Source organism: Peromyscus maniculatus, chromosome 18 (genome assembly GCF_049852395.1).
Source record: "Peromyscus maniculatus bairdii isolate BWxNUB_F1_BW_parent chromosome 18, HU_Pman_BW_mat_3.1, whole genome shotgun sequence".
Classification (NCBI taxonomy): Eukaryota; Metazoa; Chordata; class Mammalia; order Rodentia; family Cricetidae; genus Peromyscus; species Peromyscus maniculatus.
In genome coordinates this window covers 20,150,982-20,169,758 of record NC_134869.1, presented here as the reverse complement: position 1 = coordinate 20,169,758, position 18,777 = coordinate 20,150,982, and the positions used below count along the sequence as shown (strand labels likewise).

Genomic DNA, 18,777 nt, shown 5'->3' with positions numbered 1-18,777 from the left:
GTGGATCGTCTATCCCTCCCACTGGAGTAGAAGGCAAGTCCCAAGGGGCAGGGACTTCAAAACACTTCCAAAGGTTCTTTGCTGCGCATAGAGCTGCATCAGGCCCAGTGTGTTCATTTATAATCAGTACATTTTTAGTGAGTGGATGGACAGAAGGATGGATGGCAATAAATGGAGGGGGGAGGAAGAGGAAATGAAGGACTGAAATACTCAGTTCCTAAAGAGCAGCTGGTCGGAAAGTCATCACAGTGGTCCAGATAAGAGAAAGTGAGAGCTGCTAGAATTAGAGGCAGATGGATGTGACGAGATGTAGGGATGTCTAGGATGCTCAAAAGAAGATCCGTGAATCTGATAAGATGGAAAAGACAGCCGGGCGGTGGTGGCTCACGCCTTTAATCTCAGCACTTGGGAGGCAGAGGCAGGCAGATCTTTGTGAGTTCAAGGTCAGCCTGGTCTACAGAGCGAGATCCAGGAAAGGCATAAAACTACACAGAGAAACCCTGTCTCAAAAAAAAACAAAAAACAAACAAACAAGAAAAAAGATGGAAAAGACTTGAAAGAGTTAAGGTGATGGTGGAGGCCTGGAATGTGTGGTGTGATCATATTGGAGCTATGTGAGTTGTTTGTGAGCAGTTAATATTGGGTGATATTACTATTGGGCAAATAGGAACTTACTGCTTATAGCTCCAGAAGCTGGGGGATCCTAGCCAAGGGTATCAGAAGATTCAGTGCATGGTGAAGGCTCACTCCCTGCCTCAGAGGTGATGCTCCAACCCTCTCTGATAAGGACACCGGTCTCATTCATGAGGATGAAGTTCTCATGATTTAACTACTTCCCCCAAAGGCTCCACTTCACAATATAATCAAATTGAATATTAAATTCCAAAACAGAATTTTTGAGGGTATACCAAACACTCAGACCACAGCACTCAACTGATCCTTCATCCTTCAAGAAGGAATTTGATGCACAAAGCCAGAGACATGAGCTAAAAATAACCCTTACAGCCATTGGGTCTGAATGCTTAAAAAGTACGCCAGTTTTCTACCTCGTCACTACTACGCAGACTTCAAAATGCACGCCTGGTTAAATTGGGCCATTAAAGATGCAAATCTTGCACACCTATAAAATATGACTTTAAAGTATCTGAGACTGACTTATAAAGTTAAATCAGTGGCACTAGAGCCTCCAACAATTGCTCTCCCTTCCCTTACCCTTGGCTGAATGCCACAAGTTCAGTTGTCCACACTTTGTGCTCAGCTGTCTAAAGCCATTGACAAAACTTAGTTCATGGGCTGTGTGTGTGTGTGTGTGTGTGTGTGTGTGTGTGTGTGTGTGTGTGTGTGTGTGTGTGTGAAAGAGAGAGAGGGAGAGGGAGAGGGAGAGGGAGAGGGGGATGGGGAGAGGGAGAGGGGAAGGGGGAGAGGGAGAGAGAGAGAGAGAGAGAGAGAGAGAGAGAGAGAGAGAGAGAGAGAGAGAGAGAGGATTCCACTATGTAGCAAATCCTTCCAATGTAGCCTCCTGAGTACTAGAATTATATATATGAGCTGTCATGTCTAGCTCCAGCCATCATGTCTAGCTTCATGGCCAATCTTGGCTGGCCTCACCTCTGCTGTCAAGTCCTGTTTCCCATACACTTTGAAACATTGGAGAAAGGTCTTGTTTCTCCCATACAGCCTTGTTAGCCTGATCTGGTCTTGCCAGTCATAGTGTCATGCCCCTGGTTCTCCACAGGCATCCCTATCTTGCACCCAAATACTACATGGAGCTCAAACTACTCACATGGTATACCCTTGACTTCTGTGTCTCCTTCACCTTGGCTATTTTACGTCTTCTAGGAGAACTGTAAGTGCTTCCAAAGGAGAGCTCGTGAATATTCATTTCCCTGTGAAATTTCCAACGTGCTGTGCACGGTTGGTGCCCTGTGCAGTCTGCCTTCTGCAGGCATCCTCCCTGGACGCTTGTCAGTTCTATGGAAATGTATTTTCCCTGGGAGTCCCTCAGTGCTAAATGGCCATGTGTTGGTGTCCCTAACATGCGTCAAGTGTCTGTTCAGGTGCTCCTGCCAAGAGGTCATGGCAGCTCTCCGGACCTCCCTGTCTTTAGAACAAAAGATTATCATTTCACCTAAGCCTATTTGACGTGAGCAGAATGTTCTGTGGAATTCTAGCCATCGGAGTAAGTCTTTGTGCTGGAGAGAGGCATCGCCATGTATGAATCCTTAGACTTTGTGAATCGCACACTAATAAAGTTTCAGGAAGGAACTTAGGGATGTCCACAACGTCAGGTCAGCTTCTCACAATCTCAAGACTTCCACTTAACAAGCCCAATGTTCTATTCCCCAATGAATTCCTATAAGTAAGAAGATATTAATTCCTCTGTAGTAACACCGGTCCTTGCTTGGACATAAGAGGACTTGAAGGATGTTGCTGTGGATCGTGGTACTCAAACGATGGTCCGTGTGCTCATTATGTTGGGAGGGACATTACAGTATACAGGTTTTCTGAGACCCACCTCAGCTCTGCTGAGTCATGATGTCTTGGAGTGTAGTCCTGGTATTGCTATTTCCCTAAAGTTCTTGTGGTTCTGATCAACGGCTGGGTTTGGGTATCAATGCTTCAGATCCAGCATGGAGGTTTAAGGAAACACTGAAAATGGCATTCTTTTACTGCTGACCTAGCATAGGTTTTACCCTCATTTTGTTCTTTTGGAGTTTTCCAACCAATGGATAAGGTTTTCAAAAGCAGACAACAACAAGAAAAAGAAAAGAAAAAAAAAACACCTTCATTTGACAACAGCTGACTCCTAGGAGCTTACTGGGTCTCACCGCGGGGTACCACACTTAGGGTTTGTTAGGTCAATATTTGCAGAGTATGGATCTTTCTGAAGGTGCAGGGTTTCTTTTCCAGCATGCTGGTGTTTATATTCCAGGCACTTCTTGCTCGGTGACTTGTTTTATTCTCATGCCTTGGCCAATTACAAGCCGAGGTAGTGATCCCAGCGAGAGCATGGGATGCAAATGGGCTGTAAAATGGCTTTTCCTGGTGATTATCTGTGGGTGCCTTGGAGCTAGCGACAGGCTCAGCCCGTTTGGAGGCTTGTGCTGTGCACTCTGGCTGCCTGGCATGAACGGCCCGCAGGGAAGAAGCCACATACTGACTCAAATGTTGGCGAACAGCTGGTACACCCGTGCCCTCTATGTAGAAAAGGCGAGAATATTTCTTTCTTTCTTTTGCCTTTTCAGCTGTGCTTGGACTATGGCGGGAACCCACCGTGACTGACTCCCTTTTCCTCCCTCTCCTCCAGATGTCTTGGTTGTCAACGCGACGTTCTCCTTCCCGTCTTGGAACTTATCAGAAAGATTCAACTTTACCAACTGTGCATCATTAAAAGAGTAAGATTGGCTTTGAACTCGAAATGTTCTCGTTGCTTTTAATTTATCTGTTTGACTCCTCAATTTCCTAAAGAACTCTTCTGCGGGCTAGAACTTTCCAAAGTGCCTTTTGGAGCATGGCCTAACGGGAGCTAGGAGAGCCGCTGAGGTAATAAGCTGTGCTCGCTCATTCAAGCCCTAACAAGAAAACTGGAGCAGCTGAGGAGAGAGCATGCGCCTAGGTGTCTCTATCAACAGGGAACGGTGTTTTCCCCCAGACATAGAGGACCCCTGAAGTAAGGACCACTGCTAGGCTCTCCCATAATGCAAATCCCTTTTGGGAGTTTGGCCAGAGCATAAAGACAAGCAAGTCAGGCAAGTTGAGGTTTCCCTCACCAAAATGACATATTCATTTTGCTCCCTTCCTGTGGTGCTAGGGGATCGAACCCAGGGCTTTGAGCATGCTAAGCAAGTGTTCTACCTCTTAGCTACCCCAGCCCTGTGTCTTCCTTTATTACGACTGCCCCCTTTCAGCTATGAACCCTTTGAATTTGGACCACAGCTCCCTCCTGGCTCCTAAAGCAGAGAGAAGGCAGAGGAACCAGACTTTTCAGAGGCCCGCCCTCTGAAGTTGGGACAGAACATGTTGTTAGTGGGCTGTATTATTAGAGGTCTGTTACTCATTCTGGGGTGTGATTGGCCAACAGCATGTGAGCGTGGTTTTGAGCCTGACCTGGGAATCACTATAGGGAAAGTGAATTCAGATTGTTAGGTCATCTTTACCAAAGAGGTCCATTGAAAGGTGATCACACAAACGGGGAATCCGTGATGTCTAAGAAACAAATTGATGGGAGAAAAATAGAAAACTTGTTATGGAGAGTCTCCAACCCAGCCAACAGGAAAAGGGAAGAAAGAATGAAATAGATTCATTCTTATAGATTATAGGGAATGAAATAGATTCTTAGGGGCGCCAGGAGCGTTGAATGATGTCTTTCTGTAGAACCCCTGCTTTAGAGCCCAGATAGAAGGAAATGACTGACCCCAGTGCTAGGCAAGGAAGAGTCAGACCTCAGAGTGTCTCTCTTCAGGGAGCAGCTTGCTATATGGAAGCCTGCCTGGGGCAGAGGCTCCCACCGGAATGGAGAGCTGTTTCCAGGCCTCAGAGAGTGACTTTCTGTAGGTTAGGATCTTGGAATGCTTGGAGCCTTGTAGATGTAACCAACCGTCTTATTAAATAAGAAACACAGAAACAATGTAAAAGAGAAAGCCGAGAAGTCAGAGCTCAGAGCTAAAATCTCACCCTTCCTCCTGCTGTCCCAGCTTCGCGAAAAGAGACCTACTTCCTCTCGGTTCGTATTTTTAAAGTATGTTGTTCTGCCTTCTCATTGGTTGTAAACCCAAACACATGACTGCCTCGTCACTGTCTGAATGTACAGCCCCCTAGGTCTTAAAGGCATATGTCTCCAATGCTGGCTGTATCCCTGAACACACAGAGATCTTATGGGATTAAAGGCGTGTGCCACCACCGCCACACTCTTGCTATGGCTCTAATAGCTCTGACCCTGAACACACAGATATCTATGGGATTAAAGGCGTGTGCCACCACCGCCACACTCTTGCTATGGCTCTAATAGCTCTGACCCCCAGACAACTTTATTTATTAACATACAATCAAATTAATATTTCAGTACAAATCAAAATAATATTTCAATACAATTAGATTACCACCACAGAGCCTAATGCTTCCAGCCTAGGTGCCCCGCTCTGCGTCATCTCCTCATCCCCTCCTGCTGTGTTTTGTTGTGGCATCCCTTGGACAGCTTTCCGGACCAGCCCCCATTTTTCCTTCTCTGTCTACCATCTCGTCGTTAACTCTGATCATTCTTAGGCGTGCTTTTCAAGTCCTCCCCAGCGACCCACGCACAGGGGCTCGTTAGATTAGTAGACACAGTTCTCCCTTCATCTGAGTGCAAAGCAAACAGTGGTACCCCTCCTCTCTGGCTGCCAGGTAACGCTTTGTGTCTCCCACCGTGTGGTTGGTAGCCCAGCTGCTCCACTGAGTGAGGGCCCGCTGATCTGCTGAGCCGGTGGCGGCAGCAGGGAGGGAGAAGATCCATCTTTAGCGAGGCTTACCTGAGGGTGGACCAGTAGCAACCGTGTTCAGAAGCAGATTCAGTGGGTTCCTGTTATCGGCCGACCAGCAGGTGACCCTGGCTTCAGGTCTCCATGGCAACACCTCTGAAAGTGTGATGGCAATCCATCCACTTGTGCGCAGGGCTTCCCAGAGAAGGACACAAAGCCTTACTCTCTGCCCCAGGCTTAGAGGACCACCCTTTCTCCCTCTGTCCATCCTAGGTTGTTCAAAGATTTTATTATGACTGTTAGTATTCCTATTCTTTCATGTTCTTAGCATGTAGCAGCACAGAGGAAAAAAATCTAGAAGATGAATAAGCCCCTTAAAAAATGTAAGAATTAAGTCGGTTTTCCCTGTTGCCAGATGCGTGGCGTGTATCGAAACTGCCTGTGCTTGGTGTAAACGGGACCAAAGATGCATCCACCCCTTCGCGTCCTGCGAGCCGTCCGATTATGAGAGGAATCAGGTAAATCAAATGCTGGGGCGCGCCCAGCCCCACCTCTTCCTGTGTGTTTCACTCTGATGCTGAAGGGCTGTTCTCCAACGTAGGAGTTCTGCCACCTCACCGTGGAGAAACCCCCCAAGACCTCAGGAGGAGGAAGAGCCAAGGAGAACAAGAGCAACAGAACCGACCAGTCTTCACAGGTCAGACTCCAGTTCTGTGCTGATAATGGAAAAAAAAAATCCCCCTTTGATGACGATGATAACTACTACTCTGGGTTTCTTTTTTTTTAAAAAAAAATTCCCCATTTTACTTACAACCCAAATCCTCCCACACACAACCTTTTTTTTTTTTTTTCTGGGTTCATTTTTAACCAAGTTTCATATAATTGGCTCAATACATCAAAGGCTTCACGTTCGCATAAAAGAAATTAAAACTTGGTAATTGTGAAAAATGATGCCCTTCCGGTAGAAGCAGAAAAGGTGACTTTGTGGCTCACTGGGAAAAAGTGTAGCATGCAGCTGAGGCAGCCTAAGTTCCAGCGAGCGGTGAGGATTGCGCCCGTGATGAGGGCCGTGTACGTGGATAGGGGTCTCTGCACAGTATGCAAGCCGGCCGCGCCCGAGTCTTTTTCTCACTTTTTGTAGAGTTGATCGAACCCATCATTAATCATGCCAAAATAGAATGTGTCTCTCTCTCTTCTCAAGAGTGGTGGTTTGTTTGTTTTTTTAACCCATGAACTTTTCCTGTAAACTCCTTTTAATTTTCTTCCTAGTTACAGTTAATCACCAAGCTCAACCTATCTATGATGTGCAGAAAGAAACGCTGTGACTGTATGAATATTTGTGAGCAGGACACACACGGCTGTTTAGGACCCAGTGCGGTGCTGGCTTCCTTGAGTTGACAGAAGTTCATTAAGTGTTTACATGTGGTGACAGACACACACACTAAATGGACAAGGTCTCCCTCTCATTCTCATTGGAGTCTGTCAGAACCAGACAAATTAAGAAGAGCGTTGGAAGACAGTCAGAAGGCCTGGCTTTCTATTCCGTGACTAATCAGTGGCCCCAACTTAGCCATTTGCAGCCATTAAGGTCAAGTGTCAATATAAATAACTAACACATTTTTAATTATTACTGAAAAGTTGATAGTAACTTTGGGTGAATTAAGCAACACAGGCTGAGGGCCTGTGAGTCCAAGTGGATTATGCAGTTAATTAAAGCATTAGAGAACCTCAGTGTGCCAATATCTCTGGCCTGTGAGTCTCTGAGGCTTAATTAGGTGATGGGCTGCTTCTCTGTTCTCCGTGGTTTGTAAAACTAAAGCGCAGTGACAGGAGCTCGGATGGAGAACGTAGAAGCTTTTTTTTTCTTTTAATTACGCTTGGTGGTGGGCATTTTCAATTTTGGTAAACTACACAGGACATGAAATTTACCGTCTTGGCTATTTTGAGCGTGCCGTTCTGTGGCGTAAGTATTCCTTCATGCTTCTCGTGCAGCCCATCACCAGAATACTTTACATCTTGCCGAACAGAAACTCAGTACTCACTCAATAACTCTTCCCCTTCCCCCACCCGTAGACCCCGGGAACCACCATTCTACCTTCTGTCTGTAAGACATAACAATGTAGGCACCTCATGTGAGTGGAGCCAAGGAGTTTGCCTATCGGGACTGGCCTTCTTCACTTACCCTTATGCCCTCAAGGCTCATCCATGTAGCGTGGATCAGACTTTCTTTCCTTTTTAAGGGTGAATAAAATTCCAGTATATGTATACGATACGTTTTATTTATACATATTTTATTTATTTATATTTATTCCTCCACCCATGCATGGGTGCTTGCTTTGCTTCCATAATTTAGATAATATGATAAGTGCTGTTAAAAACACAGGTGTGCAACTGTCTCTGAGAGCCACTGTGTTTAATTCTTCTGTTCAATGCCAAAAAGTTAAGACTCGTGGGTCATGCTGTAATTCTTTTTTTTTTTTTTTTTAAAGAACAGCCATGCTGTTTTCGCTAGTTGAAGTATCCACGAATAGCGCTCAAGGGTTTCTGTTTCTCAAATCCTCACTAACACTTACCTTTTTTGTTTGGTTTGGTCATTACCAAACTCACAGATGGGAGGTGTGATCTTAGTGACTTTTGACTCTCTTCTCCCCGTGATCTGGGACACCTACACCCTTTTCCTTTCCTTGCTTGCTAGCTGATGCCTTCTGCGGAACCCCTTCCCCGTCCTTTTGATCGGCTAACTTGTTTTGTGTCCATGAGACAGAAGTATGTTCTAGGATTAGCCCTGTATCAAATATGTCATTTGAAAATATTTCTCTCTCATCCTGTAAGTGACCTTTCAGCTCTGTTGAGTACATCTGTGGTGTGTGTGTGTGGGCACGGGGGGGGGGGGGGGGGGGGGGGGCGGGTGTTGCCGGATCTCAAACCCAAAGCCTCACACATTACGAGTCAAACACTCTACATTAAGTTACATCACTGACCTTGCTATATTCTTTGATACATAGAATTTTTCATTTCAGTGAAGTTTAATTTGTCTATTTTTTTTCTTTCCTTTCTTGTGCTTTGGGAGTCAGGCATAAGAAATTACTGCCAAAACTGATGCTGTGGCCCCTTTCAAACATCATATTTTCTTCTTTGAGTTTTAACTCATTTATGCACACCTTGGCCAGCTCTTGAGTCCATTTTTCTCTATGCAGTAAGGTGAGGTCCAGTCATACTTCTGTATATGGATATTCAATTTCCCCCCACCATTTCTGGAGTGCCCTTGCCCTGGTCCAGTGGTGATAACATCCTTACTGACCATCATGGGCTTGTATGTGAGACTTTATTTCTGAGGGTTCTTTCCTGGTCCAATGCTCTGTGTGTCTGTCTTCATGTTTGTACCATGTTGTCTGATTCTTACAATTTTTTTTTAGTATGTTTTGAAGTCAGGAAGTATGAACTTTCTCATGTCTTTCTTGTTTTTAAAGATTGTTTTATAAGAAACAAAAGTACACAAAACTTTTACTCCATTTCCTCAGATAGTGCCACCTTGCAAAATACAGCTGAAGATTTCAGCCCTGCTAATGATGTGAAAAGTCAGGGTCTAGAATGCTCATCACCACAGGACTCCCCAGACTGCCCTTTATAGCTCCATCTACTGTCTCCTACCTCCCACCCACCAGCTCTGGTGCCTCCCAACCACTCATGCGTGCTCCATCCCCAGAGTCTTGTCTCTTCCAGAATTTTATGTAAATAGAATCATCTAGATGAACCCTTTGGGAGGTTAGTTTGGGGAATTAAATTTATTTTTATGGATGCATGAAAACATAAAGAGTGTACATATTAATGGGGTACCACGTGATGCAGTTATCTGGAAATTCAACCGCGTTCTTGTGTGTATCAAGAATGCTGAATGGCTGTCCAGGCAGTGGCTTTTTGTAAATGTCTTAAAGAGAGAAGGATGCTGTAGTTACAGCATCTTGACTTCCTGTATTGTACCTTCCTGTACCTTTTAAACTGTGATACTGTGGTTTTAAAGGTAGGGTCACCAAGAGAAAAGGATGAGTCTGAAAAATAATCCAAGACCCAGGTTTGCCTTCCGTACCTCTCTACGGATTGCCCTTCTAGTTTTGGAGAGAGATAGTTTATTGATACCGAAACATTGACTTCATGTGACTCAGAACAGAATCTCAGGTTTGGTTGTGAGGTAAGAGTGTGCTGCTTGGCATCGGAGAGACTTCCTGTGCTCTGTAAAACACTGCTGCCTTTCATTATCATGTCAATGTGAAACTTTCTGGTTTGTGCTGTTGGTTCTCATGTGAGCTTTGCATGGTGGACCGGACCCAGCAGTTCAAGCAGAGGAGCCACTGAGAGCTTCTCCTGAATGCATCTGCCCACATCATCTAGGCACCAGATGTGTCCTGTATGTCGGGCACCAGAAAGAAAGGGAGCAGGCAGCATCTGAGGCGCTGAGATGCTGAGCTGGAGTCGATCATTCCTACAGGAAGTTGTGGGGCATCTGTTAGATGCTGTCATGCTGTACTGCATGGGTACCACATGTACACAAATGAGTCAAGTCCCCCTCTGGCCATCAGTCCTAAGAATTTTATCCATGAGAACACACATAGCAATACAAGATTTAAATATCTATATGTGTAAATAGATATACACATATGCGTATATACAGATATATATGCACATACAGATATGCACACATAAATATATATATATATCAATCTAGGGCAGAACCTGAAAATACAGAAACTCAAAGCCTCGCTATGCTCAGGGTCTTAGTCCTTCCTGTTTATCTAAGCCCAATGCCTGGTGGTTAAAACAATCAGTGTGGTTGGTTAAGTCTTTGATGGATGGATGGATGGATGGATGGATGGATGGATGGATGGATGGATGGATGGATTGATTGATGGAAATGACATTTCAGCTCACCGTAGAGGATCAGGAAACATCTAGACAAAATAAAATAAGATAGAAGAGTGAATATTCTATGCAAAGGAACCACCATAAGTAAAAGTGTGGTCCTGGCCAGAAAATTCAGGAAATCCTCAATAATTTAGTTTGTCTACACAAAAGAAGCAGGAAATAAAGGATCGTATACAAGGGCAAATGAGCCGGAGCCTGCATGTGTTGGGGTGTATGTCCCAGACCTTTGGGGGTGTGGTCTTGCTTCTTTGGTGGCAATAAAGAGCTGTTCACTACATCTGTTTGATGTATGGATTTGATCACCTGAGAATGCGGTGCTCATAGAGGAGGATCCCTAGTTCAAATCCAGGACAGTTGCCCTCACATTCTCCTAAGACTTACTTGGTCCAGGGTTCCCTGGCCCAGAAACGGGAGCCATCATTTGTCAGGGGACTGAATCAAGGAAACATGTGAGCCCAGTAAGGAAGGCAGCCCCAAATCTCCTCTGGCCTAGAATGAGGACAGCTATCTGTCATAAGGGCCAATCCTAATCTCTCTCTCTCTCCTGATACCACAAGACTGTTTGTCCTGGCACCCGCCGGGGGCCACCTTTCCTTTCCTTTCCTAACCATCTTTTATTGGGTGCCCTCACCTGCTGAGGGCAGATGCAGCTGCCCCTCCTGCTCTCAGAGAAAGCTGTGATGATCTGTGGTGTGACATGGGTGATTTCTGGTCATGGTTTTGTTGTTTTGTTTTATTTTGTTTGGGGTTGTTTGCTTGTTTGTTTTGTTTTTCTTTTATTCCAGACAGGGTCTCACCATGTAGCTCTGGCGGTCACTATGTAGACTAGGAACTCGCTCTGGCGGTCACTATGTAGACTAGGAACTCACTGTGTAGTGCAGTTGGAATTTTCTTTGGGCCACCAACCAGCTCTCAAAGATACAGAGACTTATTATTATGAGTGTTTGGCCTTAGCTTAGGCTTGTCCCACTAGCTCTTTTAACTTAATTTAACCTGTTTCTATTTGTCTACATTTTCCTCAGGGCTTTTTAACTTTCTTTCATTCTGTATGTCCTACTTTCCTGCTTCCTCCATGTCTGTCTCTCTGGCCCCTGGCATCTCCTTGGCATTTCTTTTTCTTTCTTCTTGCCCCCCCCCCTCCCACAACCAAGCTTAAATTTCTCCTCCTACTTACTCGTCTGCCTGGAAGTCCTGCCTATACCTCCTTCCTTGCTATTGGCCATTCAGCTTTTTATTGCACCAATCAGGTGCCTTAGGTAGGCAAGGTAAAACAGCAACACATCTTTACATAGTTAAACAAATGTAATGCATCTTTGCATAGTTAAACAAATGTAACACATCTTTACATAGTTAAACAAATGTAACACATCTTTACATAGTTAAACAAATGTAACACATCTTTGCATAGTTAAACAAATACTCTGCAACAGTGTAGAATAGACTGGCCTCAAACTCACGAAGATCCAACTGCCTCTGCTTCTAGAGTGCTGCAATTAAAGGGCACACCTGGCCTCTGTGGTCAGGTTTGTTTTTCCTCACAACATGCTTATCACTCTAGGGCATACATCAACCACATCAATCTGTCTCCTGCTCTGAAGGAGTTTATATTCATATTAGTCTTTTCTTTTCTTCTGTTCCTCTTCTTCTCTTCCTCCATGACTTTTGAGCGTGTGCTTCAATTCCTCATACACAATACCAAATGGACCCTTTTGAGAAGGGTCTTGCCTTCAAAAGGAAAATTAAATTTAACATAGACTTGGGGTTTGTTTTGTTTTGTGTGTGTGTGTGTGTGTGTGTGTGTGTGTGTGTGTGTGTGTGTGTGTGAGTGTGTGTGTGTTTAAGTAGCTTCTACAGGCCTAACACTGTTCTGCATTAATTCTACTCAGAGGGTATTGGTTGAGCAACTATTTTTTGTGTTGGGCAGGCCCAGTCTAGACCCAGAAGGAAATGTTCTGGAGTGAGGAAGTGAGATTCTTTATCATAAAGGAGTTGAATGTACATAACAGGAAAAGGAACAGGTAGAAAGAATGCCAGGGTGAACTAAGCAGAATAGTGACAGCTCATCTTTATTGGGCCCTTGTTGTGTCCTGAACTCAGCGTCTGTTTATTTAAGCTTCACAATACCACATCACAGGCAGAGAAATTTTGCCTCAAAACCAAAATGTAGAGAAGAAATTTGAACCCAGGTATCTGATTCAAGAGTTTGCAGTTTTTATCCACTACCCTCTTATATGTTAAACCACAAAATGTTGATGTCAAGAGCCTCTCTGAAAAGGAGGGGCACTCTTAAAGATAACGCAGGCTTCTCTCAGGATTATATGGACCCACACTGTTGTAGCTGGCGTTTTCCTGTGTCCCCCCGGCTCCTGCAGTCTCTCAGACCCAAGTAAACACACAGAGACTTATATTACCTCTAAACTGCATGGCCATGGCAGGCTTCTTGCTATCTAGTTCTTATATCTTAAATTAACCCATTTCTATAAATCTATACCTTGCCACGTGGTTTGTGGCTTACCGGTATCTTTACATCTTACTTCTCATGGCAGCGGCGGCTGGCAGCGTCTCCTGACTCAGCCTTCCACTTCCCAGAATTCTCCTCTCTGCTTATCCTGCCTATACTATACTTCCTGCCTGGCTACTGGCCAACAGCATTTTATTTATCAATCAATCAGAGCAACACATTCACAGCATACAGAAAGACATCCCCAGCACTCTGTCCCACCTGTGCCCCAGCCTACAAGGGAGCTTCTCATAGAAGGTGGAGGAGGAGAGGGGCAGCTCAGGGTGAGGTCTAAGAAAGAATGAGCCCCAGGAAAGGCTAGACATCCCCAAGACAAGGAGAGCAGAAAAGGCCCCAGATGGGCCAGGGTGGCCCCAAGGACAGTGGGTCAACAAGAATGTTCAAACTGAGTCTTGGCAGAGGGCATGTTAGAAGCCGGGTTAAGAACTGTCTGTCCTCTCTGGTCTTGTCACTCAGTCCAGTTCTCTGTGATTACATTCAGGTTCGATGGTCAAGAATAATTTAGGAATGGCCCAGGCAGCTCCACCCTCATTTATGAGTTACTTCCCAGGTCACAGAAGCAAGTCTTGATCTCACAGAACAGAGCATAGGTCTATTGCTGTTCTCTGGAAGTTTCCCATCTATGTCCTGAGGCATTGCTGACCTTTGACAGTTCCCAGAACCTACTAGAAGTTACATCCCAAGTCCCCTGGAGCCTGTGCTGTGTGCCTCCTGTGAAGGGGTGTTTCCTTGGGGGACTGAGTATCAAACACATCGCCTTGTTCACTGAACACTCTGATTGTTCTTTGATGGAATTGTATTCTCTTTTCTTTCCATGTCTCAGTCCCTTTTACACTTTTCCATCTCTACTGCTGGTCACCACTCCGCTTACTTTATACATATTATTAATACATTACATCTCTGCTCTTCTCAGTCATTAATGAAGATGTTAAATAATTCCAAACCAAATACTCACCCGTCGGGCCCGACAGGACACTTTCCTTTAATTAGTTATATTACCTTTCATCTCTCTTATGTCCTTTGACTTCAGATTTCCTGCTGATTTTGAATCTGTGTGACTTTTCATCCAGTCCTGTTTGAACTAATTTCATGAGTGAAAAATCTGAGAGATGTTTTACCAAGTGTTGATTCAGGTCCAGACCTACAGAGAGCTTCACTATATTCCGATTTTTCCCCCTAACAGATTAATGGAGTACAGTTTGTTCTTAATAAACTGTGCCTTCCTAATGCACCTCTTTCCAATAGTCTTTCAACCGGTGATACTTTCTCCACGAATGTCACGGTAATTTGAGCTGAGTTGGTGTCAGACTTCGCGAAAGGTGCTTGTACCCTCAGAGTTCATCCTCTCAGATTTTTTTCAAGAATGTTTGGAGGCAGGTTAGATACTTTCCAACAGCTCAGTTTTTGAAAAATAAAAATAAAAATAAAAATAAGCAGGTATTCTACAAACCACCTAATTAAGTAGTTTCCAATGTGCTCGTTTAGTACAAAACAATGAAAAACCTGAACTTTTTTTTAAACAAAATAATTGAAAATTTGCCACCACTTAAAAATAACCCCTGTCTGTAAAATGGAACTAACAGGAAGTGACCCTTTCTGAGGTTAATCGGTAGAGGGTGGTAAGCTGGGATGGCTGCAGTCAGTGGTGTCTTGATTTGATGTATGGAAACCTTGGACGTAGGATGGAGGTAGAGCCTCGCTGTAGAGCTATAAGAAGTCCTGACTGTATCCAGCGCAATTATGGTTTTCGACTAAACCCTCAGGGTGAGCGTGAGGGCTGGCTACATCATGTCAGGTTGTGAATTAATTTTAACATACAAAATCCAAACTAAAGTACTGAGCGTGAAAACACTGTGGGAAAGATAGTTCTTTGTCCTTTTGTCTTCACTATATTTTTTTAAAATTATCAACAACTATAAAAAAATTTCTATGAGTTGTTGCAGCCATGAAATAAAGCTTATAACTGCTCTATCTTAAATTTAAAAAAAAAGTTTTCATATATATTTTCATTATCGGGGGTGGGGTCATCTTGGTAGCTTTTTTTAGCCTTCCAAGATTAAGGAAAGTTCTCCAGACAAACAAATGAGCTAATCGGACCCTCTTTGGAATCAGACTGTGAGCATCTGCTTCCACAAGATAGGCCAGGCCTGGACTCGGTCCTAAATGACCAATGGAAACTTCTCTAAACAAACCGATTTTTCAAATGAAATCCTTTTGATGTAGGAAGGCCGTATCTACCCAAGAGGAAATAAGGAGTTAAGAAGACTTCATCCTCTGAGGGTGTTTCTAGAGCCACGAAAAGAGCAAAATGGAATGCTTTTTGAAAAAAAAAAAATACTTTTTTTTCCGTCAGTAGTTGCAAGTTCCATCTCTTTATCGTGTACAGAGGTAGCATGTGCTTAGCATGTTTTCCATGTTAGCTTCAGCAGACAACCACAGCGTGAGTCCATGAGGCACCGAGAAAAAGAGTTGACGTGGATGTACATGGAGTGTTCACGGTAGAAGAAAGTTACGATCTGGGAGCAGAGCTCAGTGGGTAAAGCATGTGGGTCATAAGCAGGAGGACCTGAGTTCATTTCCCCTAGACCACGGAAAGTTGAACGTAGCGGGTTTGTCTGGAATTCCAGCACTCCCGATGGGAGGCGGGAGGCAGAGGCAGGAGAGTCCCTAGAAGTGTGCGCAGTAGCAAACTGGGGGGAAGATGAGAACGGAGATAGTTTTCTGACCTGTAAAACACACACACACACATACACACACACACACACACACACATACACACACACACACACACACACACACACCTTGCGTCTCTAAGAAGACAGTGGTCTGTTGTAAAGCAGGGGTTATAAATTGTCTATATAAGAGTGATTCTCAATCTTCCTTAATGCTGTGACCCTTTAATACAGTTCCTCATGGTGCGGTGACCCCCCCAGCCATAACATTATTTTCATTGCTGCTTCATAACTGTGATTTTGCTACTGTTATGAATTGTGATGTAAATGGTCTTAGGCGACCCCTGTGAGTTGTTCAACCCCCCAGTGGGGTTGCAACCCACAGACTGAGAACCACTGCTCTACAAAGAACCAGGCCGTGTGTGCTTTAGGCTGTGCAGGCTACACAGTCTTTGTTATAGCTATTCAGTTATGCTAGAAACAGCTGGAGATGATATATATAATACACACACACACACATACTTCTGGATAATGACATGTGAACTTTGTGTGCTTTTATATACTTGAATTTCTATTCTCCTTTTGACAGTTTTTTCATGGAACATCCAAAAACAGCAGACAGGATTTGAACCCTACACTGTAGCTTGCTAGCTCTTGATATGGTCCTACACATACTCCATGCCTACCCTCATCTAGCACTGTCCTTAAGACCCTTTAGGCCTTTAGTAAGTACTTGGTCATTTGGCTGTCACCTACAAAGCTACACGGGAAGCCTTCTTATACAACACACACTTGACATTTGTAAGGGATTTATCTTGAAGTCGTTGCTAATCCCCCCATCCCAAGTACCACTCTAGCAGATAATTTCCCCCCATAAAATGCAGTCAAGTATAACAGAATAATTAAAGTGACCCTTTGGGGCTCTTAATGATTCAATAAACACAGGGCTAAAGTCCTTTTAAAAGTGATTAAAATAAAGTCTGCCACGGAAATCAATTCCCTGTCACATTACGTCATCACTGTGGTTGACATCGATGATGGATTTGCCATAATCTGCAAAATCAATCCATGGCGATAATGAGTGATAACTGTTCAGCCACGTAGCACCTGTGTTTGCCAAGGGAGCAGAGTGAGGAGATGTTTCAGTGGGATGCTCAGTGCAGCCAGCCAGCAAGGCTGTTCTAAGGGGGTCACAGTCTGTCACCTGGAACAGTAGGGGGTCAGGCAGGTGCTCGCCATCCCTGCCACTGGACCAGTGAGACTCGGTGTCTTCCTGATGGACTTTAGGCTACCAATGGCTGTTCTCGGCATTTGTGCTTTGGCCGGGTATGACATGATGATGCTTCTCTGGACTTTCAGGTCATGTTTAAAGTAGTGTGAAGTTTATGCAATGCTCAGCTCTGCTATATTATTGGCCAGCATCTTAGAATGGATGAGGATCTATGAAATAACAAGTGGCCAGAATGAAGGATGGTAGCATTTGAAGGAGAGGCGTATGAGGCAACTGGATTGTTAATGGAGGCCGGAAGGAATGACTCGGTGGTTAAGGGAGCTTCTTGCTCTTGCAGAGGATCTGAGTTCAGTTCCCTGCACCGATATCAGGTGTCTCACAACAACCTGGAAATCTAGCTGCAGACGACCCAACACCTTCTTCTGGCCTCAGAAGCACCCGGTCACACGTACATAGAAATGAAATCATTAGAAAAGAAAGGGGCAAATGATTCTTGTCCTCTTTGGGGTCTGTAGGGGAAACTGATTAGACCTGGCAAATGGGGAAGTGAGGAGACACAGGTCTGAATGATAGGGAAGTTAGGTAGTGGGTGTCTCCATGGTGCTCAGTCTTGATTATCCACCAGAGAAAGCAAGAGAGTGGGTCATACAGAGTGTGGTAACTGCCAGTCACAGAGATCACATGGTTGTTCACAATGGTTTAGGCATCTCACCTTTTAATACCAAGTGTCTCAACTGGTAGATTTCTTAAAACAGCCCCTTCCCGCTATTGGAATAGTCTATTTGAAACAAATAGAAAATAGATGAGCCTTTCTAGGGAATTAAATTTATCTGGATTGATATTTGTATCAACCGAATGATGAGTCTGGGGGTGGCTGGCCACCTCTGGGAAGTCGCCTTTGCCTTCTCCGCACTTGGCTCAAGCGGCATGAGCCCCAGGACACAGGTAAAGGCAGGGAACCCTTCCTCAGCTTGAGTGACAGCTCACTCCTCAGATAGGATCCCGGGCTCCTCAACTGTCGGGGGAGACAAAGACTAATTGGTTTGACCTAATGCTGTCACATGTGGAGAGACACGAATCTTTAGCCCTCTTCCCTGAATCCATTGATTTCATTAAACACTGTCTGCTTGTGTTGGCCGAGTGTAATTTCCTAGTGAGTTCTTCGAACTGTAGCACAGCAACAGATTTTTTTTTGGGGGGGGGGGCAGGGGACAGTGCCATTTTGTAGCTTTGATCTGCTGTTTTAATCTTTTCTTTCCAATAGGTCTTCTACATTAAGGCCATTGAGCCACAGAAAATATCGACCTTAGGCAAAAGCAACGTGATAGTTACCGGAGCAAACTTCACCCAAGCGTCAACTATCACCATGATCCTGAAAGGAACCAGTACATGTGATAAGGATGTGTGAGTGGAAATAATTGATCTTTGGTAACGTTAAGACCTACGCCGAAGCAATATCAGTGGGCTTCGGAGCTTCCTGTAGCCAAATGATAGTTCAGTATTTTATATATAATAATTACAATAAGTCATATGTTTTGAACGATTCATCTGAAGTTCAGATGGGAGACCCTGACCTGTATTCCTTCCCCTCCCTCCCCCAAATTGCAACCTACAACAACTTCAGGATGTTGCCAGGGGGAGCTCTGATTGATTTTTAAAACACAGTCAATTCTATACAGAAAGGAACTAACAACTATAGATGTGTACCTTGGAAATTGATGGAGAGTTTTAAGGAAGCACTCTTTCAGTATACTACCTGCAGTTAAAAAAATGGAAATAGAAATGTTGTTTGATGTAGTTTCTTCTCTTGACTGGCTTGGTTTTCACTTCAAATAATTACTAGGGCATATATTAGTAGTAAAAAAAAATACCCCAAGTAAATACCAAGTGAATATGTCCCTTAAAGATAATGATATCTGGCCGGGCGGTGGTGGCACACGCCTTTAATCCCAGCATTCGGGAGGCAGAGCCAGGCGGATC

The 18,777-nt window shown here is 44.3% G+C and overlaps 1 protein-coding gene across 1 annotated transcript in view; it reads left to right on the top strand.

Moving 5' to 3' along the window:
- The window catches only part of Plxnc1 (plexin C1), a 154,670-nt gene that overhangs the window by 73,025 nt on the left and 62,868 nt on the right, over window positions 1-18,777 (top strand). Inside the window, exons 7-10 of the mRNA XM_006995728.4 lie at window positions 3,305-3,392; window positions 5,869-5,971; window positions 6,055-6,150; window positions 18,062-18,201. Coding sequence (XP_006995790.1) covers window positions 3,305-3,392; window positions 5,869-5,971; window positions 6,055-6,150; window positions 18,062-18,201 — 427 coding nt within the window. The remainder of the gene's footprint in view (window positions 1-3,304; window positions 3,393-5,868; window positions 5,972-6,054; window positions 6,151-18,061; window positions 18,202-18,777) is intronic.